The 18,783-nt window shown below is 55.4% G+C and overlaps 1 protein-coding gene across 1 annotated transcript in view; it reads left to right on the plus strand.

The window, feature by feature from the left end:
- The first annotated feature begins 10,019 nt into the window (after positions 1-10,019).
- Positions 10,020-18,783, plus strand: part of DNAH1 (dynein axonemal heavy chain 1) — a 77,582-nt gene continuing 68,818 nt past the window's right edge. The window contains exons 1-7 of the mRNA XM_040247128.1: positions 10,020-10,412; positions 11,204-11,276; positions 13,512-13,686; positions 14,115-14,271; positions 15,127-15,259; positions 17,508-17,669; positions 18,227-18,479. Of these exons, the coding sequence (XP_040103062.1) occupies positions 10,077-10,412; positions 11,204-11,276; positions 13,512-13,686; positions 14,115-14,271; positions 15,127-15,259; positions 17,508-17,669; positions 18,227-18,479 (1,289 nt within the window). The 5' untranslated portion in view covers positions 10,020-10,076. The remainder of the gene's footprint in view (positions 10,413-11,203; positions 11,277-13,511; positions 13,687-14,114; positions 14,272-15,126; positions 15,260-17,507; positions 17,670-18,226; positions 18,480-18,783) is intronic.

Consider the following 18,783-nt stretch of genomic DNA (forward strand, 5'->3'; position numbering starts at 1 on the left):
CCAGCTTGGCTCTGTGCCTCATTTTCCTCAGTTGTTCAGGGAAGTTATCCAACTGGTTTAGCCATGCTCTTGCTTCCCAGAGCCATAGTGCACCAAGGGAGGGGAGTGGTCCATTCCTAGATGGGAAAATGAGGCAGAGGGAGAGGATAGGAGAGCCTGGGGTCCAGGTCACTCCCAGGTCCACAGACCCAGCTCTCAGGGTGTGGTAAGCAGCCAGGAGAGGAGTCTCCAGGGGTCGATGGCCGGCAAAGCCCAGTCTTTCCGCTTTAACCTGCCCCCCAGTCCCTCTGTCTCGGGTTCACAGTTCTACCCCAGCTGAGTGTGTCCGGAGGTAAGGCCCCTTTCTCTCCACCTCCCGATTATGGCTTGGTCACAAAAGCTGGACCGTGACCAGACAAAGGGACAAGGATGAAAGTACTTGTTGTCATGGCAACCTGGCGGGTTGCTGAGACCCAGGGGAGGGGCTTGGCTCTGTGCCTGTGCCCAGGCATCTGGACGACCTCCGAGCAAGCCAGGGTGGCCCAGGGGCTCACAGGGATGCCGCTCCTGCACGGGGCCCACCAGAGCTGCCTGAACAATGGCAACCTCACCCCCCACAGTGGCACCTGCTCCCCCGGCCTCCCCGGTGGCCCCATTATCCTGCACCTGCTGCCCCCCCACCACACCTGCTCCCCAGCCCAGGCGCCCTCCCCAAGGCACTCTCTGCCCATCCCCGAGCCCAGCTGCCTGCTCTGCAGGCCAGCCAGGAGGGGCTGTGGAACCAGGAAGGGGTAGCAGGGTGGGCCCTGAGTCAGGGCTGAGGGTCCCACTGCCAAGCCAGCTCTTTCTGACCAATAGCATGTGTGTCCATGACAAGGCCTCCGTTCCAGGGCCTCAGTCTGCTCATCTGTAAAATGGAAGCAACTGTTCCTACCCTCAGGGCCTCCAAGGGTAAGTTCCTTCTGTTTGGAAGGAGATCTGAGGCCAGGATGTCCCCAGAGCTGGCTCAGGGTTGGATGGCTGAGTTGGAGAGAGAAGAAAGAAGGGGGCTACATGGGGTCACCTCTGTTACACCTCTGAAGGCCTCCTGCACACTTGAGAGCCACTGTTTAGAGGTGGAGATGACATTTCCCAGCGGCCCCTCATGGGTACAGGGTACTGGGCAGGGGACTGTCAGTGCCAGCTTCTTGAGTTGGCAGGTCAAGAGGAGCAGGGAAAGTGCACAGTGGGGCAGGAACCCCCTCCCATGGGGAGAGGGAATGCTGCCAGAGGGTGGCCTGGCGGGCCCTTGGTGATTCAAACAGTTCAGGTAGGGACGCTGAGATGCTGGGAACTATTGTTATCTGGCACTCTGATGTCCCCTCCCCAGCTGGATGGTGGAACAGAAGAGGGTCAAGGGGATGGCTGGAGTGGGAAGCTCTGGAGGATGCCCATCCCCTTCCTGGAGAGGGAAGGCGAGGCCCCTGGTCACTGGTGTTTGGCTTGTGGCCCCTGTCACCCTCCTCACTGCAGGACAGCCCCAGGTTCCCATCCTACTCTGCTGTGACCTAGGCTGAGGCCCCCTCTCCTCTTGCCACCTTGTTTGCGGACCTGCAGCATGGGAGCAGATTGCCAAGGAGCCTGCCAGCTGCAGCTGCCACCCTGGCTGTTTGAACACCCCTGGGCCATCGCCACTAACTGGCCCCACCTCTCTGATAATGAGAAACTCCCTCTCTTGAACAAACTATCTTTGCTGACCTGTCGGGGTTTCTTTCTGTTTTTAAATTTTTATTATTGAAATATAGTTGATTGGCAATGTCATGCCAATTTCTACTGTACAGCAAAGTGACTCACTTATACACATAGAGACATTCTTTTTCAGTATGGTTTTTCCCAAGATATTGAATATAGTTCTCTGTGCTATACAGTAGGGTCTTGTTGTTTATCCATCCTGTATATAGTAGTTTTTCTCTACTGATCCCACACGCCCAGTCCTTCCTTCCCTAACCCTCCACTTGCTTGGCAACAAGTCTGTTCTCTATGTCTGAGTCTATTTCTGCTTTGTCAGTTCAGTTCAGTTCAGTCGCTCAGTCGTGTCCGACTCTTTGCGACCCCATGAATCACAGCACGCCAGGCCTCCCTGTCCATCACCAACTCCTGGAGTTCACTCAGACTCACGTCCATCTAGTCAGTGATGCCATCCAGCCATCTCATCCTCTGTCGTCCCCTTCTCCTCCTGCCCCCAATCCCTCCCAGCATCAGAGTCTTTTCCAATGAGTCAACTCTTCGCATGAGGTGGCCAAAGTACTGGAGTTTCAGCTTTAGCATCATTCCTTCCAAAGAAATCCCAGGGCTGATCTCCTTCAGAATGGACTGGTTGGATCTCCTTGCAGTCCAGGGGACTCTCAAGAGTCTTCTCCAACACCACAGTTCAAAAGCATCAATTCTTCTGCACTCAGCCTTCTTCACAGTCAGATAGGTTCATTTGTGCCATATTTTAGATTCCACATGTAAGTGATGTCATATGGTATTTCTGACTTACTTTACTTAGTGTGATAATCTCCAGGTCCATCCATTTTGCTGTAAATAGCATTATTTTGTTCTTTTTTATGGCCGAGTAGTATTCCATTGTATATGTACTATATTTTCTTTATCCATTCTTATGTCAACGATGTTTAGGTTGTCTCCATGTTTTGGCTGTTGTAAATAGTGCTGCTCTGACTGTCAGTGTTTCTTACACACTTCCTCTCAGAGGTCTGGAAAGAGCAAAGCCTTTGCCAAGAAAAGAGGTATTTGGGTTAGGGTAACAGTCCTGGTGTCCCTCACACCATTCTGTACAGGAGGCCAAGGTGCAGAGCTGAGCAAGGTTTGTGTTCCCCACTGTGCAGATGGAAAAATGAAGGCCTGGCAAGAGAAGAGACTTGCCCAGTGAATTGGCGGCAGAAATCAGGCCTCCTGCTTTATTCATAGACCTCTCTAGAGGTGGGCAAAAGGTCAGAATGGTAGTCAGGTCCCCCGACTCTGTAAACTCAGGCTCCCAGCAGGGGTGGGGGTACCTGGTGGGTCGCAGGACTGAGATGGTTGAGGCTACCTACTCTACCAAGAAGTCTTTCTGCTGATGCTCAGTGAGCTGCTTGGGGCCAAGGGGAAATCAGAGGCGCTCAGAACCTAATTATGATGAACAGCTCTCTGCAGCTCCTCAGGCCCCATGGAAATGTCCTGTGAAATATATCATTGTCCTGGGGTTTGTCACCTGGAGCTTTGGCCCAAGTATTTAGGGGCTGGCGGGAACCCCTCCTGGCTGCTGCTCCCGGTGAGCAGACATCAGCACCCTGGACCCGGTTCACTGGCATGGTCTGGAATTGCAGGCCAGAGCGGGGAGGTGGGCTGGGGAAGAGGATGTGAAGTGCGGTCACGTGCAGCTGGGTGGCTGTCAGTGGGCATCTTCAGGGTGATGGGCTGACGTGGAAGCTCTGTCTCCTAGTCATTTCCTGTGGGTGCTTCCAGGAAGACTGCTGGGAGGAGCAGTAGCCCTGATCCCCACCACACAAGACTACCTTTCAGCTGGGGGATTCAGCAGTGACCATTGCATGGTTGCCTACTGAGTGGTACTGGCTCTGGTCCCCTGAGGGGAATGGGAGTGTGTTCTGTGGCAACCAGGGAGGGCTTTCACAGGAGCTGTAGCCTGAGATGAGATGGAAGGCGGTAGAAAAGCCCAAAGAAGGAGGTTGTGTCTGGGAAGCGCCACATGGATATAGGTGGGAGAGGCTTCGGACTGGGAACTGAGCATTCGTGACCGAGTGGTCCTCACTCCTCCAGCCCCCCCAGAACTCCTTTCCATTCCTCCCTGAGCTCTGGGCTTTCATGGTATTGTCTGTCAGGCTGACCATGTGGATGAAAGGGGAATTAATTTGTCTTCATTTTTATTCATCAGAGAAAATGCTGGTGAGAGCTGCCGAGGCCAGCTGGCCAGTGGCAGAGGGGGGAGGCCCGGGACGAAGCTGAGCCATCTCTCTGATTCCCTCCATGCCTGTGACTTGGTTTCTCTTAGCATCAGTTCAGAGCTCCTGGCCAAGCAAACCAGAGAGAGATCCTGGGGTACAAGAGGTCAGCTGGAGGCAGGTGGAGAGCAGGTAGCCCCAGGCACCCTGTCTGAGTGCCTGTTGGCCTCTGTTCTGGCTGGTTGGCCATGTGAAGGGCCCATTTTGCTGCCCATTCACACAAGGCTTTCATCTCTGCAGCTACTGAAGCATTCCTCCTGGCCTCAGTACTGCCAGCAGGAAGGCACAGGGGAGGGGGGCGCCCAGGCGGGCCATGCTTCTCAAACCCCTAGCCCAAAGGCATGGGCTTAGGCCACGGTGCCCTAAGCAACCTGCCCAAGCCCCACCCCGCAACTCTTTCAGGAACCCAGCCTCTCCCCGTTTCAACAAGAGCAAGGCTGGCTTCCCTTCCCACCCATATAATAGAGCAAAAGCCTGCCCTCCCACCACAAAAAGGGCAGGAGCCCAGGGTGGGGTCATGGTTCAGCTCCTTGCTTCTCTCCCAGGGAATGACTGGACACAGTGGCTTCTAGGCCAGGCCCTGCCACTGGAGAAGATGGCATTTGAGGGTAGGCACCTGAGACCCAGCAGGGCAGGGACTGACCCACAGTCCCCTGCCAAGGAAGGGAGCCATCACACCCAGTGCCCACCCCTGCAGAGGGGCAAGGTGGAGCTGGCAGGGCTGCTGGGGAAAGCATCACTCCCTGCTCCCCTCACTCAAGCCCACTTCCAGTTGAGGGATATAGCTAAAACCATTGCGTAGTAGAGGGTGAGTGACTTTGTGAGCTAGATCTCCTGAGAGTGGACACTTTCTGCAGTGGCTTGTCCATCTGTCCAGAAACAGTGTCCCCTATGATGTCACCAACCCACTGCGTTGCTTGGCAACTTTCCAGGATTAGTGCTCTGCCCCTGTCATCCCTGACGTCCCACCATGGGCTGATGTTGCCCTGGCAACAGGATGGGTACTGCAGCTTTTTGGAAAGCTGTACCAAGTGCAGGAAATGGCAGGCAAAAGAGGAGAAGCAGGTGTCTCTTCACAAGCTAGAGTGGGGTACACGGCTTAGCCCTAGCCCTACTGAGGAGCCAGGCTGCCCAAAACAGGGCTTGGGGGGGGGTCTCTGTCCCCTCGAAAAGCTGTGGCTATTCTTGCTTTCAATCCCCCTCATTCTTTCCCTCTCTCTGCAATGGTCACCAAGTATCTATTGTGTGAATGCCAACAAGAAAAGCAAAGCAAACCACTGTTCAGGCTCAGGAAAGGTTTTATCAGCATTGGGTCTTGAAGGATCAATAAGAGTTGGCCAGGCATAGGAGTTGGTGGAGAGAGATGTTCTGGACAGAGGAAGCAGACATCATTGCAAAGTCTGAGTTATTCTCTCAGCATGTGTGTGCTAAGTTGCTTCAGTTGTGTCCGACTCTTTGTGACCCTATGGATTGTAGCCTGCCAGGCTCATTTGTCCTTGGGATTCTCCAGACAAGAATAGTGGAGTGGGTTGCCATGCCCTCCTCCAGGGGATATTCCTGACCCAGGGATTAAGCCTGCGTCCTGCACTGGCAGGCAGATTCTTTACCACTAGCGCTACCTGACATTGTCTCTAGTCACAGCTTTAACCCTGCTTCTGGGTTCTTTGTGACCTGGTCTCTCTGGCTCTCTCCCACTAAGTAGACATTTTATGGCAGGGGCAGGGTACAATTCAAATCTGGATACTTAGTCCCCAGCACAGGCCTGGCACCAAGTCAGCATTACCAAAACATCAAATAAAATCGGGTATTTGCATACATAATAAGCATCATGTCCTACCATACTCCCCCCTCCCAATACTAACCTGTCTTATCAAGCCTGTTTTCCCATCTATGAAATGCAGCCAGTTCTGAGAAGGCTCTGGGCAGGGATTCTCAGGTTGAGGAGGAGTTATTTTTTACATTGTCTTTGGTTTGTAATCCACATGTTCAGAGGGCATCTATATATATTCAGATCCCCAAATTCTCAGTATTGGGCACATCCACTGCCCACCTGGAGGAGGGCTGAGGTGGAGTTGCAGGTGGCTATGTGTGTGTTTAAGTTGAGTCTCTAGGGGTGTGTGTGTGTGTGTGTGTGTAAGCTGAGTCTTGGGTGGTGGTGGGGGACCACAAACAACCTTTTCCCACAGTGAACTGACCATCATCCTGACATCTGTGCCTTACATACAAATTTCAGTTTGTAAATTTCCCCAATTATTATTCCCATGTTATTTACATAACTTGGGTTTTTTGTTTTTGTTTTTTTCTTTTTTTAACCAGGATTCAGAGTGGACCCTTTAGAATTGTTCACACTTTGAAAACAGCTTTTGGCCATTTTGTCTCTTTCTCTAGAAAAGTCTGGGAGGGGAGATCGATAATGGAGGCTGGATTTGAGAGCCTAGACGGCCGATGCTTTCCCGACGACCCCCATCCAGCCGCCCGGAGGTGGCCCAGTCCAGGGTGGACGAGCTGTGCGAGTCTGGGCGGGAGGAACCAAGTCCGGCGTTGTGTAGGGGGCACCAGTGCAGGCCTGCGGAGGTTTACTGACGGAAGCTCCCGCGAGCCTTCCCGGATGGTCCCGCCCCTTAGCAACGGACCCAGCGTCTCTCCGTAGAGACGGGCAGCCGGACCACACACCGTTTGCGCCGGAGCCAGTAGGTCGGTAGGTCCGTGGGCCTGAGGGATGGCAGGGCCAACACCTAAAGGGGGACCTCAATAAGGCGCGGGGGGCAAGTGTACAGCAAGGAGGGCGCCCTCCTGGCTCAGGGTTCACATCCCTGCCCACGAGCCTGCAAGCGGTTTCTTGTCTTCGGTCAGTGGCAAGGGAGTGGGGCACGCTTTTAAACAATCTTGTAAATAAGTTCCATACTGACGAGACCACTTTTTAAATTTTTATGTTTTTGCTCCACCCCCATGCTGAGAGTGTAGCCCCCTCCTCCTCCTTTCCCATGAGGAAAAGAGCCAGGTTTCCGGTCCTCATCGGCCATCCAGGCTCTCTCCTGAGCCTGACCACGGTCCAGTCTTCTTAGTCCTCAGTGTCTCGTCTGTAAATTGGCAGAGTGCTGCTGCAGCTGTCTCACAGGGCTTACAGAGATCAACCTCCTCCCTTACTTTCCCCATTTATTCAGTCGTTCGTGCAATTACTCACCAAATGCTTTCTAGGCACCTGCCATGTGTCAAGCCCGTGCTAGTCCCTTGCTAGGTGCTGAGGTTCCAGAGATGAGTGCTACCTGAAAATTGTTGCATTTGAGCTTGAACGGAACCCTGATATGTGAAACCGATAAAGGCGCAGGGTCCTTGTTGGGTGGCTCAAGGGTGAGTGGCTCAGAAGCCCTCGTGCTTAGGCACTCTCTTGCTGAACCTCAGGGCTCCTTGGCACACAGTTTGAGAACCACTGTTGTGAAGCCAAGAACAAGGATCTTTAGGCTAGCCAGAGGCAGAGACCTCAGTTTCTATTATGGTTCTGCCACTTCTTGGCTGTGTGCCTTTTCCGAGTTTCTTAACTTCTGTGGACCTTAGTTTGCTTTTGTGCATTGGTGATTCTAGTAGCAGCTGTCCCTTGTTCATCTGTGTCCATCTAGCCGAGTGCCCGGCAGGTGGTCAGGTCACACGGGGTTGAATGTCTGTGAATCCAACCTGAAGCCTCCTCTGACTCACACCAGCAGGGCTCCCAGGTAATCTTCCTGGAGAAACAGTAACTTGTGTTCACATTCTGGTAGTGCCTTTTGAGCAGGTCACTTACCCTTCCTGAGCCTCTTTTTTCCCACCTCTGAATCTCTGAGAACTGAGAGTAGTCTCAGTTCCCACCTCAGAGATTTAAACAAGATCATGTGTGAACTACATCTAAACTCCCAGTGCCAGTCACCATTCCCAGCGCTGCACCTTCCAGGGCCGCCTCGCCCTCCTCCCGGCCAGTTCCCTCACACAAATGAGAGGGTGCCCAGCAGAGGCCTTGCTGGAGACCATGTCCTCTCTCTTACCAGCCACACCCATTCCCGTGTGCAGGCTGCTGTCACCTGTGAGGCAGCGACAGGAGGCAGGGGTCTTTCTGTCTGCCTGCCTGTCTATCACTGGTCCTGTGCACACTGGCGAAGTCCAGGTGTCCAGAGCTGGGTGAGGTTGGAAGGGATCCGTCGATCCTTGTGTGGGGCCGAGGGATGGAGGGGAAACAGGGTTCTGAGTCTGCACCTCTCTCCCATCTTCTGTCTTGGGGCCTGCCTGAATGCACGCCCCACTGCCAACCTGCTCAGAGGGAAAAGGCCCCAGGGGCAGCACGTGCACCCATCACTGGCTCCTTTTGCCCCCAGCAACACTGCAGCTTCCTGGACGCTTCTGCACCTGTATGTCTGTCAGTCTGTAACGCACCAGGAAACAACCACGCATGTTCAAGCCTATCTGAGAACCAGGGAGACTAGGGGATGGAATGCCTTTGTGTGGGGCTTTGGCCTAGCCTCTCAAAGGCATGCTCTTTCTGTTTGGTGATTTTGTTCAAAGATGAAGCAGATACCTGTGGATTTGCAGCCATGATGGGACCGAGCCCCAGTGGGTCCTTTGTCTTTAGGATGCTCTGGGAAGGGCTGGCGACAGTCAGACAGGTGGGCCAGATTCAGTGTCATTTTCAGCACCTGCCCCAGGGGATGGCTGGCCACCAGGGAGTAGATTCAGGGAGCAGAGTTGACTGGTGGAAAGCTGATTGGCCTTTGGCCTCGCAATGCGGGGCTTGCTGCCAGAGCACCATCTGCACTTCCTGCGCCTTCAAGTGGTCTTGCCAACTCACCACCCCCTTCTTAGAAATGGACTCCAGCAGCTGCAGGATGCTTTGACACTGCTGGGTAGCCTTGCCCCAGACAGTCTGGCTGCCCGCCCCACCCTTCGGGTCAGGCCAGGCAAGATTCCCCTGCCATGAACTAATAGGGGCCTGCACCAGCCAGTCCCACCAGGCTAAAATGGGGATAACGGAGCACCAAACACAGCTGGAGAGAGGCCTGTCCCATAGCTCCTGCGGGCAGCAGGTGGGAAATGGGACCGGGCACTGGGAGGGGGCCTTATTTGGGCCAGGCCTCTGTTTCTTTTTGTTGAGATGCCCTCCTTTAAATTGACATTTCTATTGAGATAATTGTAGACTGCTTTTTTTAAAAAAAAAGTTTTTTTTTTAATTGAGTATACTTTATTTACAGTGTTGTGCCAATCTCTGCTGTACAGCGAAGTGACTCATATACATCTAGCCATTTTAAAAAATGGCTTATACTTATATACATGTAGCCATTTAAAAAAATATTCTTTTCTGTTATGGTTTTTCCTAAGGGATTGGATCCACTGGAGACGAGATAGGCTACCCACTCCAGTATTCTTGGGGTTCCCTTGCAGCTCAGCTGGTAAAGAATCCACCTGCAATGCAGGAGACCTGGGTTCAATCCTTGGGTTGGGAAGATCCCACAGAGATGGGAAAGGCTACCCACTCCAGTATTCTGGCCTGGAGAATTCCATGGACTGTATAGTCCATGGGGTCGCAAGGAGTCGGACACGACTGAGCAACCTTCACTTCACATTTTCAGGAGATTGGATCTAGTTCCCTGTGCTATACAGTATTACCTTATTGTCTATTTATCCTGTAGGCAGTAGTTTGCATCTACCAGCCCCTAACTCCTAGTCCATCCTTCTCCCTCCAGCCCTACCCCCAACCCCTGGCAACCACAAGCCCGATCTTTATGTTTTGAGTCTGCTTCTGTTTCAGAGAGGTTCATTGGTGCCATATTTTAGGCTCCACATGTAAGTGACATCACATGGTATTTGTCTTTCTCTGTCTGACTTACATCACTTAGTATGATAATCTCTAGGTCTATCCATGTTTCTATAAATGGCTTTTTTTTTTTTTTTTTGGCGACTGAGTAATACTCGGATTAGGAGAGTATTCCTCTCTCTTTTCTCCATGCCTGGGGCTGGGGCATGTTTTGGGGTGGCCGACTAGACATCCCTGTACTCTGGTGGCCCTGGGAGCTGAGCTGAGGCTGACGAGGGCCCAGTGGACGTCAGTATCTTGTCCTAGGAACTCTGGCTGGGACATCACCCTGAGAAAGCAGCATGGAGCAACCTAACAGAGATGGCCACAGCCCAGGAAGGGCCTCTCAGGGCCGAGAGTGCAGATGGACCTCTGCGGGCCCCAAGTGTAATCTGAAAGACCTGGAGCGTGACCTGGGGAGGATTCTTCAGGGACCAGATTCTGGGTCACAGAAACCTCCTCCAAGCCCTGAGCCTAAGACTCCACCTTTACCCCTGTCCGTGACCCCACCTATGCCCTCAGACTTGGGGCAGCCCCGGAAGTTGCCCCTGACAGGCACTGACAAGAAGTACCCCCTGATGAAGCAGCGCGGGTTCTACTCTGACATCCTCAGCCCCGGAAGCTTGGATAAACTTGGGGTGAGTGTGGCAGCCATGCCCTGACCAAGCCTGAACCTTCCTTGTGGGTTCCATTTGCCCTTTCTTCCTTTCATCCATCCATCCATGTGCCTATCAGTCTAGCAGTTTTCTACCCACCCACCCATCTGCCCATCCATCCCTGGTGACAGCACACGAGGATTGTCATCCATATGCCCTGTGTCATGGGGCAGTGGGTTGGTGGGGAAATACTCTGGCTGGGGAGGGGGTCCTGGGACGGGGTCATGTACCGCTTAGATCTACAAGATAGGTATGAATTTGCTGGGTAGGATGGGGTCTGGAGGGTGTTCCAGCCAAGGGGAACAGAAGGTACAAAGATTGGAGATCCCCGACAGGCCATGGCCCATGCAGAGGAGTAGAGAGATGGAGGGCGGGGGAGGACGGAGAGGGAAGGGATATAACTAGGGAAGGGTGAAAAGAGCCCCGTGGGTCCCGTACAGCCTTAGGATGCTTTTAGGCAGAGGACCTCTGTCTTGTGGCCCAGCCCCTGGACACACGCCAGGACTGTTCTCAGAGAGAGGAGGGGGCCTGCGCATGACCAGAGCGGGGTTGGGCCAGGGTGTCCCAGGTGTCCATAGTTTGTCACCCACTTTGGCCTCTGAATGGGGAATTGTGCAAATTCCTCTCCATTGATTCTTTCCCGTCCCTGTCCCTGTGCCCCTGGAGGGCAGCCTAGTGGGCTCAGGGAAGACACTTGGTCTTGGGGGTCCTTACAGAGCCTGCCTGTCCTCAGGATGTTTACGCTTCCTCAAGGCTGTGGGGTTTGGTTTCAGGAAGTGTGTCATGGCCCCTGCACAAACCTGGACCTCCTGTGGCAGGCCGACCTTGACAAGTTCACCCCAGAAGGTCAGTCCCAGCGGGGCTGGGTGGGTGGGTGCCTTCAAAAGCAGGGCCTCTGGCCTGGGGGAGATTGTCTGCTCTTGGCTGAGGGTCTCAATTTCCTCCACTGTTAAAATGGGGATAATAAGACACAAGGTGCTTTGCAAGGACCCCACTCGTGGGGAGTGCTCAGTGAAGCACAGTTGCTTGTCATTACTCTCGGCAGAGCTCTTTGTGGCAAGGGTACCCAGATGCGCTGGGGCTGCTGAGGTCTGGAGCCTCGTTTCTCTCAGCCTGGATGGGGACAGTGGGAAATTGACAGGTATATTTCTTGCCTCCCCTGGAACACGGGCTTGGAGGAGTTCAAGATTGTGTCTGAGCTGTTATCCAGCTCAGGCCACAGTACCAGAAACGGGGTTGGAGCAGGAAGGTGCTGGGAAGGTCACTGCTGGGGAGGGGAAGAAGGATGCTCCTCTCAGGCTCCGTGATGAGTCTTGTAAGGTCTGGGACAGGCCTGCAGGGTGCAGGGCAGCCCCCAGTGGCAGAAGGGAGCAGAGGGTGGCTCCAAGAGAGGCAGTGAGCAGGGAGGGGCCCTGAAAGGCAGTGAGGAATTGGGTGGGGACCCTCCTGACTGGCCAGCAGGCAGGACACCCGCTTCGATCAGGCCCAGGTCCTCCATGGTCCCAGCTGTCTGCCCTTCGTCTCTACCCCCAGGAGAGGCCTGGCTGTGTGCTGGCACTGTCCAGACTCGCCTTCTTGGGACCCACAGGCCTCTTGGGGAGGGGGGTGGTCTGTGACTCCCCAGAGGTGGCAGAGGAAACATCTCATGTATGTGCCTCTGTGCAGTGATCTGAGGATGCAGCCTACTGTGGTCAGCAGTTTTACAAGTATCTGTGGCCTAGAAAATGGTTACAGACAGATCAAGGGCTGTGGGGGACTGGGAATGGTGCTCCCACCATCCATGGCGGGGGCAGGGACAGGAGAAGGGGTGGTCAGCAGCTTTGTGTCCCCACCCACATGAGGAAGAGCAGCCCCAAAGGGTCACAGGCAGCCAGGGTTCTGGGCAGAAGGCTGTGTGGAGGCCTAGGAAGATACCTAGCACTCTGGGCCTGCAGGGGTGGGGTCAGGGGCGTGGGCTGGGCTTTGCTGTCCTCATCCTGGCTCCTCTTTGGCTCCTGAGACGCAGGACCAGGCCCAGAAGCTCAGGATTTTGGGGGTGGAGTGTGTTACGGACCCACAGGCTCAAGAGCAAATGATTAGGGATCTGAAAGCTGCCTCCGGTCCAGGGCTTTTTGATAGTGTGGGGTTCCCTCAGCACACGACAGCTCTGATAAAAGAGCCGACTTTTCTGCAGGGGATGGCCCCTGCTCAGCCTCTGGAAGCTTCTGTAGAGCATGTAGAGTAGGTACACCCAAGGTGGACCCTCCTGCAATGCGGCTGCATCTTGACCCCAGAGATGTGAGGCCCAGGGAGGGGGTTACTAGGACCTCCCAGGGGAGTGGTTGGGGGCCATCACTGAGCTGTCCAAAGGCCCCCCCCTCCACCCAGCCCTGGGAAAGGTGGCTCGTCCCCCAAAGCTTTTCCCCACACCCCCTCCCCACCTCGCTGGCTTGCCTGAGACTCTCCTTCCCACTTAACATCTTGAGTCCCGGGAAAGTGAAATGTTACCCCACCAGTGGGTCTCTCCCCCCAGTGCCCCTGCCCTCAGAACTGGAACGGAAGCCTGTCTGAGGAGGGATGGCTGCTTTGTGACTTGGGGGATTCCATGGGGGCAGGGTGGTGGTGCTACCCTCTCCTACAGTGTCCAGGATGCCTTACGTCTGGAAGCAGTCCCATGAGCGCATGGCATTCAGACCCTGAGATGCTTGGCAGGGCCTGTGAGGTGGGGATGGCAGGAACCCACCCAGACATGCAGGGAGCTACCACTTCACCTTCCTGTCCAGCTGTAATCCTGGTGGGTAGTTTGATTCAGCACCTGGCTTGAGCAAAAGCCGCTGGCACCAGGGTCATGGGGAGCATGGAGGAGAATGATCGAGGAGACTGGCTCTGGGCAGGGAGAGCATAACCAAAACAGGCCTGCCAGAGCCCCTTGTCCTCCAGGCTCAGGATCCCCCGGGGCTCCCAGTGTACATCTGGCCTCTCCCTGCCTCAGGCCCACTCTGAACTCCTCCTGCCCCAAAGCCACATGCCTGTTCCCTGCCCAGCATGGTGCTGGGAGTGTCAGGCCCCAGCCTGAGTCCCCGCCCCTGCCCCTGCCCGCAGTCAGAACCTTTGAGGTTTCTGAGGACTTCGAGGAGCGCCTGGAGCACGAGCACATCGGGTCCACCACCAAGCTGCTCACCCAGACTGACTTCCCGCCGCAGGCCTACGAGCCCAAAGTGCAAGGGTCCCACATGGTGCTGCCGGGCCAGCGCCCCCGCAGGATTGAGATCGAGAGGTATGGCCGGGTCGGCAGTGGGAGATGGCGTCTGCCCACCGCAAGGGGTGACGGATGGTAGGCAGCTGGGTGACCATCCTCACGGCAGAGGTTACCCAGATGGGTCTGTGTTGCAAGTGTTCCAATCAGCTCTTCTAGCCCTTTGGTTGCTTAGTGGAAACACGTTGCTTTCCTTGCTGTGAAATCAAAGAGGGTGGCTCTTAAGTCAATGTGGTGGGACTGCAGGCAGGATGCAAGGCTATCTGGGGCCCTGGAGAGCGGCTCCAGCCACCACACCACTTCCTCATGGGTTCCAGAGAACATAGGGCCCTGGAGGGGTCCCTGAGCCCCACCTTTACTGCTTCAACTCCATGGGCCCTTGCTGACACCCAAGGGGGTGACTCACCTGAGCTAAGATGTCATGAGCTCCCTCCGTCTCCCTCGGGCAGGAGGAAGCAGCTCTACCTGAGCCTGGACATTGAGCAGCTGCTGGCCAACGAGGGCATCGACTCTGACAAGCTCATGCCCAGGCACCCAGACCCCCACAACCCCCAGACTATTGAGCAGGGTCATGACCCACTCTTCCCCATCTATCTCCCACTGAAGGTGAGTCCAGCATCCATGGAGAGCTGATGGTCAGGAGATGGGGTTGCAGAACCTGAGCAGAGGGGTCAGATTCAAAAGGGGGATTCCCTGGCAATGACAAGCACTTGCGTGTCGAACAGAGCTCCGCAGGGGCAGTCTCAATGGCCTAGGCTGGGGCATGGTGGCAGGGGCTGCCCAGCACCCGTGGGATGCTGGTTCTCTGCTGCTTCTCTGGGAGACTGGGGAAGCCTTTGTGCACCAAGAAGCGACCCGGGGGGATGTGGGTAGCATTCAGTTCCCTTTGACCACTGCATCTGGTGTCGCTGGGCTGGAGAGAGCTGGGGTAGAGGAGGGCACCAGTGTAGCCTCTTTGGAGTTCTGTGGGGAAATGGAGTCCAGGGAGGAGAAAGAGAGAGCACAGCCTGCTCTGGTTTTCACCCACCTCCCTGCCCTGCTCTCCATGGCCCTGACTGTCTCTTGCCTGGCAGTGCGTCTGGGGAGACAGAGTGGAATCTCGATGCACATTACCCTCCTGACAACCCGAATCACCATCTTTTCTGAGTCAGGGTGGGTGCTCAGGAAGATCCAAGGACCACCTCTTCTACCGATCCTGAGCTGGGTGGTCCTGGCCAGTGGGAGAGAGGGCCTGCTCAGAGTCCCCAGTCACCCCTCTGCCTGAACCTCAGAGTAGCTTGTTTGGACAGGCTTTCACAGAGCCCTATGAGCAGCAGAGGGGGCATTTGGGCCCCTGGTCCCCAGACATCAGCATCTGCATCCAGGGAGGAAGCTACTTGGGCACCGCTAGCCTCGCATGCTCAACCCACAGGGGCCGCCAGGGCGAGCTGCCTCTGCCCGGCACCTGCTGTTTCCTCCCAGGTGTTTGACAACGAGGAGTTTGACTGCCGGACTCCCATCGAGTGGATCAACATGGGCTTGGAGCCAGGGTCTCAGAACAGGAAACCTGTCCCTGGCAAAGCCCTCCTGCCTACCGATGACTTCCTGGGGCACGGTGAGCAGGGCCAGCGCGGGCAGGGAGGACAGGATCTTGGTCTGCACCATGCTGTACTGGCAGCAACCCGGCCACGGACTCCTCGGCTGTCCTGGGCCTCAACCGTGGGAGGCGGTAACCCCACATTTTGAGGCCTCCCTCCCAGCTGGGATACAGGCCAGCGGGCTGGCTGCACAGGAGGAAAGGCAGGGGCCCAGGATGCCATGGGTTGGTGGGCTGGGGAGGGGACAGCTGGGTGGTGTCTTAAAAAAAATTCTTTGATTTATCGGTAATGAAAAATAGGCAGGCTTATTAGACATGCTCAAGTGTGTATAAGGGGCACAGTCCCACTCTATCACCCAGAAACTCCTCTGCCCCACCTGGATCTGTGGCCTTCTGCATGGACAGCACACACACTATGACACACTCACATACTGGCTTTCAGACACACACATTCACAAGCCCAGTGTCACGCTCGCCCACCATCCCTCACACACATGTACACAGTCATACGCACATTTTCACCACACAAACACACACGCCAACAGTCACCCATTCACAACAGCCGTCACACCCACACGCATATCCCCACAGTAATGTTGCACACTTCTGCCAGACCTTAAACTTGTCTGTGTCTGTCCCTCCTTTGGCCCCAGGTCTGCCCTGGCAGCCTCGGACACTCTCCAGTCCACTGCCGTCCAGAGCAGAGCCAGGCTGACCTTCGTGACTAGTCTCCATGTAGGCGTCCTAGGAAGGTCCGGGTCTTAAGACTGAAGGTGGCCGTCCCCTTGTGCAGGGCGAGGGCCTCTCTGCTTTCTGTGCATGGATATGCCGCTGTGGGGTGGGGAGTGAGCCCAGTAGGCCAGTGCCCAGGCTGGGGACAGGACTCTAAGAGCCACGCTGGTTCTCAGACTGCTCAACCTCCAGGGGGCCCACAGCAAGTCCATTGTGCAAGCTGTAAGTTTGTGTTTCAATTTAAAAACGCATTAATGCTGGAATCAATTTCTCTGAACTAGACAAGAAACCCAGAATGATCCCTTTACTTTGGACTTAATTACAAAAATAATTTAACTCAATTGTTCCCAGATCTCTGATACTTGGTGATAAAAGCGGAAAGTTTGGGGCTGCATTAACCTTAAATGTACCAGGCAGTGGCTTTCCCGAGGCGCTTCTGCCGATTCCGCTTCGCACGGCCGGGCCCTCAGCGGCCACTGTAACGGGAGGAGGGGTGGGGCGGGAGCCTTTCTGTCTGGGCCCTCTGCTTTCTGCTGGGGGCTTCTCGCGACATCTTTCCCTCTAAGTTGAGCCAAGAACAGGTTAGCATTTTCAGGAAGGAAACTAATTAGGACGAAAAGGGAAAAGTCAAACAGAACCAAAGCCGGTGAGGTTTATCATACCTGTCCTCACCTGCCTGGCCTCGGTCAGTGGGAGCATTTCCTCAGAATTCTGGCCCGGAGAGGATGTGTACACAGTATGACTTCAGGCTCTGTGAGATACACAGAGAGGGTCAGAGAGTGCCGGGGGCAAAGGTGCTATTTTAGGCAGAGATGCTTCTCCAAGGAAAAGCCACTTGAGCAGGGGACGAGCCAGCATCGAGGTGATGTGGGCGAAGACTGTTCCAGATAGAGGCGCAGCTGCCGCTGAGGCCCTGAGGCAGGAGCCAGCTCTAGAGTCAGGAGTAGCCAGATGTCCACTGTGGCTGGAGAGGGATGAGGGAGGGGGGCAGTGGCAGGAGGTAAGCGAGAGGAGTCAAAAATTTCAGCCCAGGGTGTGGGTGCATTCGGACCAAACAGACCCCAAGGCCCACTCTGAAGCCATTGCAGGTTAGCCGTCGTCTTCTACCCTGTCCTGCTCTGATGGAGGGGCTTGGGGGCTCAGCTGCCACATACAGCCTCAGGACTTCCCTCGGCCTTGAAAGGGTCCAGCTGGGATGTGGTGAGCTTTACACCTAGATCCTCAACCGAATCTGTTGGCTTTGGGCTTTCCTGCCTCCCGGTCCCAGCCCTGCTGGCCCATGTCTCTCGCTGCCCTGATGGAGCCATGCAGAGACCAGAGCAGAGAGGCCTGGTCCTTCTGGCTCCTCCTGCCCAGCTCAGCTGGAAGGAGGCAGGCCTCCCACTCTGCTGCAGCCAGAGAAAGGGAGTCAGTGTGGCGGGAGAGAGGCCAGATCAGTGACCACCGAGACCTTTCCTAGCACCCACTGCCCACGTGCAGCAGCCTCACTCCACCCCACAGCCGGGAGCACTGATGGACTCCCCTCCTGTTTCAGAGGACCCCAAGAGTCAGAAGCTCAAGTACAAATGGTGCAATGTCGGTGTCCTGGACTACGACAAGGAGAAGAAGCTGTACCTAGTGCACAAGACGAGTGAGGATGGCTTAGTGCGGGATGAGATGGGGAAGCCTATCCTGAATGGAGGGGTCACGCCTGAAGGTACGAGGTCTCTGCCCCTGCCTCAGGCAGACCCCCAGCTCAGGCCCAGCCTGGCCTATGACTGAGGCCAGCCCCTGCCCGGGGCATAACCAGCTGAGGTCTGGATTCCCCCTTGCTCTCTTGTCCTGTGGCTGTCTGTTCCCCAAGCAGCGAGGATCAGAGGACCCACCACTCAGAGACCCCAGGAAGGGCAGCTGGCCATTATTTGATATGTCACCTGGGCAGCTGGCAGTGGTGTTTTCAGAGTCATGTTGAGAAGGAGCCCGAGGCCCATCAATGAGTGATGTCCACCCTGGATGTGGCGCACTTGAGTAGCCCACCCCTGTGAAACCCCTTGTCTGTGCCCAGCTTTTCACAGTTAACAAAGCACTTTCACATCCAACCATGACAACCTGTGATGTGGACAGTGCAGGGAGCATTGTCATACCCCTTTCACAGATAGGATGGGGTCACTGGCTCAGGGCCACCGTGCATCAGTGGCGGAGCCAGGCTGGAATCTAGTGCTCCTGCCCAGAGGGCCCCACTGGCCGTTCCTTTGTCCCTCCACCCAACCCCAGGAAGGCCACCCCTCCTGATCTGTCAGTACTGGGTGCCAAGGATCCAGCTCCTCTTCTGTGCTGAGGACCCACGTGTGTTCACACAACGTGTGGTCGAGGCCAGCGCCCTGCGCAAGAACACGGAGGCGCTGCTGCTGTACAACCTGTACGTGGACTGCATGCCCTCTGAGGGCCAGCGGCTCATCAGCGAGCAGAGCCTGAACAAGATCAAGCAGTGGGCCATGAGCACGCCTCGGATGCGCAAAGGGCCCTCGTGAGTCCTCCCCACCCAGACCCTGCCCCACACCCAGGAGCCCCTCCTCCAGGGAGCTGCCCTGTAGGGAGCTCATGCTGCCCTGTATGTGAGAGGGGTGCTCTCCCCATGCTCATCTGTTTGGGGCTGTCTTGCCCACTGTACTATGGACTTCTTGGATCCTGAACAATGTCTTGTTCAGCTCCAGGTCTCTCATTATCAATAAGGACTCATGGATTCTTAATTTTATTCCAAGGGTTATAATCTGTTACTACCATTTTTTATTTTCATGCTCAAACTGGCTCAGAGTTGGCCAGTGGGAGCT

Source organism: Oryx dammah, unplaced genomic scaffold (assembly GCF_014754425.2).
Source record: "Oryx dammah isolate SB20612 unplaced genomic scaffold, SCBI_Odam_1.1 HiC_scaffold_9, whole genome shotgun sequence".
In the NCBI taxonomy this organism is placed as follows: Eukaryota; Metazoa; Chordata; class Mammalia; order Artiodactyla; family Bovidae; genus Oryx; species Oryx dammah.